This window comes from Furipterus horrens, unplaced genomic scaffold, assembly GCF_987537825.1.
Source record: "Furipterus horrens unplaced genomic scaffold, mFurHor1.1.pri manual_scaffold_7, whole genome shotgun sequence".
Taxonomy (NCBI): domain Eukaryota; kingdom Metazoa; phylum Chordata; class Mammalia; order Chiroptera; family Furipteridae; genus Furipterus; species Furipterus horrens.
The window spans coordinates 63930807-63937813 of record NW_028327177.1 but is presented as its reverse complement, the minus strand read 5'-3'; the positions used below and the strand labels follow the sequence as shown (position 1 = coordinate 63937813).

The 7007-nt window shown below is 35.9% G+C and overlaps 1 protein-coding gene across 3 annotated transcripts in view; it reads right to left on the bottom strand.

Moving 5' to 3' along the window:
- Window positions 1-1972: 1972 nt before the first annotated feature.
- Window positions 1973-7007, bottom strand: part of PKIA (cAMP-dependent protein kinase inhibitor alpha) — a 54379-nt gene continuing 49344 nt past the window's right edge. For all 3 annotated transcript variants that reach the window (XM_090283753.1, XM_090283755.1, XM_090283754.1), the window contains one exon: window positions 1973-5404. In XM_090283753.1, the coding sequence (XP_090139879.1) occupies window positions 5325-5404 (80 nt within the window). In that variant the 3' untranslated portion in view covers window positions 1973-5324. The remainder of the gene's footprint in view (window positions 5405-7007) is intronic.

The window sequence follows — 7007 nt, the reverse complement described above, 5'->3', positions numbered from 1 at the left end:
ATTGGGTATTAATAGACAACAAGGATACAAAGATGAATAAAAGTAGACTGTTTCCTTCAAAGAGCTTATATTATAGTTGGAGAGGTACACATGTAAACAAACAGCTGTTACCTAGTGAGATATGTCCGTAGATAAAGTGTTAGGGGAGCAGGGAATACATATAGAACAGCTAATTTCTTATAGTGGCTCTTGGGAGTGGAAATACAATTCATGAAGGGTCTAAAGAAAAAGGCAAAATGGGGCATAGTCTAAATGGATCAATGAGAATTTTCCAACAAGCATTAAGAAGATTTTAAGAATAGGAAAATAGCTAACACAGAGCAAAAAGTTACATAAAAATAAAATGCGGCACTTATACCAAAAAGTTTTGTCTGGCTAAATTGAATAATTTTTTAAATTAGAGGAGTGAAATCATCAGACTTATGCATTAGAAAGATACATCTGGTTGCAAGATGGATAGAAAGAATGCCAGATGAGGCAGGTCCTGGTGAACAGGCCAGTACATTGTATTAGCTAAGTGATGATTTAAAAGGTTGAAGAGCAGACAAATAGAAGTGTGCCACTTCAAGAAGTAGCTAAGAGTTGGAATTGATGGACTGAAAAAATAAGTGGAGGAAGAAGAGTTATGAAAATTCTAAGAATTGTCAGTGACAATTATTGAGAATTTGGGAGCTACCTAAGATATCATTTGTAATATGAAAAATTTAATTGGAAGTCAAAATGCAAAAAGATAAAAAATAAGGAGAAGCATGAAGATAGAAAGCATAGATTACTGTCTTGAGAAACATTAATGATGAAAGAAAGAGGGAAACTTGGAACTTGAACTTATTTGTGGAAAAGAGTAAAGTCAGTGAAGGGAAACATATAATTAATATACCTCCTGTTAAGGTCAGAAAGAAAATGATTTTGAAACTTCGGGTGAAGGAATAAATCTTAGGCAGGAAATGAAAAGCTTCTACTGTCAATGGGTTATAGTCAGATAGTTTTGTTCATTTTGACTCACAGTGAGAGCTGGCCAGGGTCCCAAATCCCCATATCTTATATCAGATGCAAAAAATATACAAAAGAGACACTAGAGGTGATGCAAACTTGCTGTACTAACTAGTAGTTTGTCCCACATCCCTATGTAGTGTTCTGCCCTGTGACTCCAGTTAGAGGAATTGAAAGATTTATGTTCTCTTCTGCTCCTTTGGCTTAGGACCTTCCCTGGACCCAGGCCGAGTGTGATTCTTACTTTCACCAGAGTCCCACCTTAGTCTTTGCTTGGTCTTTACTGCCTGTATGTGGTAAAAAATAATATGGTGAAAAGAGAGCAAAAGCGAGATAAAAGAAGCTTAGTTCTCTTTGCTCCTCTACACCAAGATGTTATTCCTAATATAGTAAGATCCTGGGTGTCTGTGAGCACTATATGTTGCTAATAATGGTCCATTTCCAAGTTTTTTGGTGGAGTGAATGGGGCAAGTGCATCTGGAAGACTTGCACTTCTAGCTCTCTGGTTCTCAAGTTGTTGGGAGTGAGGGTGGGAAGAAAGATATCAAAGTTGCATGGGAATGCTTTCAAGGGAAGAGAGTGTTTGTGAGTGTATCTTTGTGTGAGCTGGTGGAGGAGGGAATGTTGTAAAAGCTTTAATGATGTTCTGATAAACACACCTTTCTTCTGATATTAAATCACTGCCCTGCAGTTGAGTAAGTAAGAACCACTAGAGTGATATTGGTGTTTAGGATTTAAGAGTTGTCTGTGGTAGATAATGAAGTCCAGGAACTGGGCTCCCATCATGGAATGGAGGTGGAAGTAATAAGAGTAAAGGCCAGGAAAAGGTGAAGCTGGAATGCTGGGTTTGTCCACCGCAGGATGGCTGAGGCTTTTCATTTCTCCTTTATCACCCACAGCACTTTCTCAAGCAACACGTACATACAGTGTATTTAATAAATACTCTTTATAGACTGTGTACATTTCAGAAAAATGTATTATTTTTAATATCAATTATGTGGGCATGCAACATTGCTAAATACAAAAGTCATACAAGCTCACAAATTACTTTAGAGACTGCCACTCTTTTAATTGAAGAATAATTTAGGGCTTATTGAGATACCATAAATCATAGATCATTTCCTGTTTTCCCTTAATAACTATGCATTTCTCCCTATTACTTTAGGTTTCACAAAACATTACTACCCACAGGAAGTTACATTTCTTTACCCTTTATTTGGAGAGAAATAGCAATATCATTCATCTTCTGAAAGGAAGTATTTCCACTGGGTCCGACTATGACTCAAGGGTAAGACATTGCAGCTTGTGGGTGCTGCCTACAAATTGAAGGCTACCTATCATCTATTGGAAAAATATTTAAATGAATTTATGATAATATTATGTTGGCATAGATGCTTACAACTGATAAAAGCTAAATTTGGTAAGTTCACACTTGTTGCAAATGAGTCAAAAATTAAAATTGTCATATTTCTAGTTAAACAAAATGGGTAGCATGGGACATTAAAACAAATCTGAACCATGTTAAGTTTATAGACTAAATGCCAGAAAAATAACTGTGGGGAAGGATAACACACACAAAAAAATAAATGCTAATTGAATTTTTTTGAAAGTCTACTTTCTATGATTTAGACATATCTGTGTAATTACATAGGTAACCTTGAGAAAGACAATTTCCATTCCTTAGACTCAGTTTCCTTCTCTAAAATATGGAGACTGAACCCACCCATCTCTAAATGTTCACTTTCAGAAAGACATGTTCTGTTATTGGATCTCATTTTATGGCTTGTGCAGTAGAAATTTCCCTGTAGACAAAGATAGGTTCAAATCTTAGTGTCATCATTTATTAGCCTTTTAATCTTGGAAAAGCTATACCTCAGTCAGCCTTAATTTCCTAACCTGTGAAACAGTATAACACTATCTTTTTTAATGAATTGTTTGAGGACTAAATGGGAGAATATGTGCTGGGAAGTGATTAGCATGAGCATGTTGGTTAGTTAATGGGCATTTAATGTATAACATCAACCAGTGCCCTAGATTTCTACACTTCCCTTCTCTTCTTAAAAATTTAATTCCTTGTATGTTATTGACTTGCAAATAAAAGATAATACAGTAAACTTTGGAAGATGCTGTGAACTTTTGCTGAGTAACATCTGTAAAGTAGATTTTTATCTTTTAGCTTGGGAATGCCTCTGTGTTTGAATACAGCAGACGAAGTAGCAGTAAGAGGTCAAAATAATTCAAAAGCTCCATACAACTTTGCAGTTTAGCACTATTATATATTCAAAGACAAGCATGACACCACATGCATTAATCATAGTATTTCACATAGGAATATCAACCCTCTACATATACTCAGCACTAGTCCTAAACTTTACAAAACCACACAAAATCAGAGTGGAATTCCACAACTTTAAGGGTGAAGAGAACTTAACTTGAATTCACAAGAAAGCTATGAGGATAGTAAATGAGGATATTGAAAAAGTCATTTTATGGGTTGGATGTTTTAAATGAACAGAGATTGCCTAAAATAGCCCCAGGGACCTCTTTTCCCACTTGTAAGTATATTAGTAGGTAGATTTGTTTCAATTTAATTGGACATTTTGGACTCTAACAGTTTAGATAGAAGGAAGTACTCTAAAAGTTAATTTTCTATTTTGTGAGAGACTTAAACTATAACATTTTTTTTCTAGTAATCTATGATTGAGGACCAAATGATCCCCATGCCCCTATTCATCTCATTTAAAGAGTACTGTAAAGGGAGGGAGATGAGGACAGACTTTCATCCCATTTGCAAATACAAAGGAGGGATGAGTTCTGGTATGTCCTTATGAAGTTACCTATTGAAATGCTGTTTAGCCTACTTTACATGGGACTGTACTTATACCCCGAGGACAGTTCAGTGAACTCTTAATTGTAAAGTTCTTCCTGTTGTCCAGTAATTCATGAGCCAATGGCATATTACTGGGTCCTTGTTTATTACCATGAATAATTGAGTTCATAATACTGACCAGAGGGATTATGAAGCTCACAGAAACTTTCCAAGTAAGAACCATGATGTCAAAACACAGCTGAGGCCATCAACAGTATTAATGAGGATTTTGTTATCTTCTAATGATGATGACTATTATATCAGAATGCAATTCACACTAATTATTAGTAAAAATTTAGAAACATTAAAAAGTACATAATAATATTTGGATTAGATAGGGCTGAAAAAAAGACAAGAAAAACACACTACAAGGGCTTTAATTTTGTGATTGGTGTCCACATGATTGCAAGGAGATAATTTTCTCCATAATTTTCATCTCCCTGGAGAAAAGCTCTCTTCCAAATTTGAACAGTATCATGCATTGTGAGAAATCTGATTCCATAAGAAGAATAAAACATTTCTACTTGTTATTATTATTCTGGCTTCTCTTTCCCACCTCCCCAATTCTCCAAAATCCTCATAATTAAAGATAATATTAGTTGGGGAACATTTTCTACTTGGGAATAACACAAAATTTGCAGATGAAATTATGGTCTGTGCAGACATCAAACAAACTTAATTCCAGTAATATTTATATTAATGGGTATTTCCAAATGCCTGCATAAAAAGCAAAGGAGTTTTTGATGAATCTATTAGACTTAATTGATCCATCAGCCATGAGTCAAGGGGAAAGATTAAGTTAAAAAAACAAACAAATGTGTGTTATGTCCTGTGTACACCACCACACTATGGAGAAGAAAAAAAGGCAGCCCTTTTAAAAATGATTAGTATAAAAATTCACAGTAACATACATTATTTTTGTTTTTCATGAACAATCAAAGGAGACAGTGCCAAGCATCTCTATTGTACAGTACAAAATAGTTAAGTAACACATCAGGAACACATGGACACAAAATGCTAAAAACAGTGCTTTCTGGATGGTACTCTTAACTGGGTGAATACTTAGGCCAGAGACACTTAATCTCTGGGGTTCAACCAATCCTTTGCAATTAGACACAATTAAATCCTCTGACATTATGAGGGGCCAGATGCTACAGGGAGAATCATCATCTAGGTTTCTGCTACTGTCTACAAATATTTCATCATTTGGTCAAGTGAAAGGATCCATACAAAATGACATCCAGACACAAGCCACATGACTTCAGCCATTGCTAATGACAGGAGGAGAGAAGAGTCTGTCTGCAGCTAGAGCCTCTGCCCCCATGTTTAACATGACAGTGAGCAGGTTCCTGCCATGTGGCACAACCATGCTCTTTCTCCCCTTGTCGCTCGTGGACACAAATGCATTCCAGCCAGGTCTGGAGAGCTGAGACATGGTCAGGTTGAGGAAAATAAAAGTGGGGTGTTAGCTTTCAGATTTGGCTGCTTCCCCCTCAGCTTCCCCACTTTGTTCTGTTGAACTTCGCTGTGCATCTTCCTCACTCTCTGTAAGAAAGAGTGGAAAAAAGAATAAGGGTGAAATATTTACCCATTCTCAGTATATCATATTGGAAATTGAAGAAAAATTCCACAAGTCTGAAATCCTAACAGAGAAAGTATGTTTTCTTGGTAATTAATTACCCATCAAGAAAATAGCTTAAGTTGGCTAAGCTAATTCTGGTTTGTGAACTTGGGACAGTGTGGTTCAAAAACAAAACAATAACTGAATTTTCACAGTAGTTAGTGATCATCTACATTTTTAATAAACAACTAGGAAATCTCATTCCCAGGTCCTAAAACTCATTTTTAAAAGGTTTACAGGTTGCAGAAATCACAAGTGTCTTCGGGCTGAAATCAGAAGTGGGGAGCAAGTTTCACTTTTTATTCCCAACTTTCTTATTTTAAGAACTTTTTACTGCATTTTACATTATTTATAGCACTTTACATTATTTATGGCACTTGATGATAACCCACCTGATTTCTCAGAGGTTTAATTAGTTTAAATTAAAAGGAACAGTGGAAGAAGAAAGGACAGTATGCCAACTGATCAGTCCCTTGTCACACAGTAATAATGGCCTCTGTCCTGCCCTTTGAGAACCTACACACAACTCCAATAAAACCACCCTCATAACTGCACCCTCTGTAGCAATTTCAGCTAATGATTTGGCAAACAACGAGATTAAACAATGCTTTCTCTCCATATTCAGCCACTTCACCTGAGTGCAAGCTGTAGGCAATCCTTGCATGTGTTAGTTCATTACTAAGCAATCAATATGGCTTAGTAGGCAAAATATTTTGGGGCTGTTGCAATTATACAAATTATAACAATGCTTGCTAAGTGTTTATTATCATAATTCAAATAGTTAGAGGTAAGTGGGCTGGTCCATTCTTTAGATCAAAATGTTTGAAAGCAATGTCTCCTTTATGTTTAGCAAGTACACACAAAATGTCTCACCATGTACCATACTTTAGAGAAATTGAAAGTAGTTCCTCTACATTAAAAAAAATTCTATTCAAAAGGGAACAGGCATCACATATCACTTTCATACACTACTTTCATTATTAGAGCAATGACTAAGCTCCAAAGATGTGCAGATATCCTGAAAACAAGAAGTATAGATGAGCAGGCAACAAGAACTTGATAAATAGGAGAAGCTCTCAGTAACCAAAGGAATAAAGTCAGATTAGGGCAGATGCAAGAGAGTAGACTATTTAAAGACAAAACTGCTGTATAAATACAAGATGAAAAATTTGACTCCCATGTTCATTGGGACTTCCTGGGTGATTTTTCTAAAGACTTTTGGAGATACTTCTCAAGGTTTAGCATAATGCTACAAACAGAGCCATGGCTAAATAGGTGCTTGTTAACAAGTTAAGATAAACATGGGATAGCAATATTGTCGAATATAACCTAAAAAGGTGGAACACTCAAGAATTACAAAGGAAGTCCCTCACAATTCTCAGCTAGTGATATTTTGTTTGTCATTATATAGTTGTTATTTTACAGCATTTGAGTGCAAAACCCTGTAAAGAGAAGTCAGTGATTTTATCCTGCCTCACACTGTTTATAACTCTATAGGCTACTTTGGAAGGTGGTCTGTCACACCTT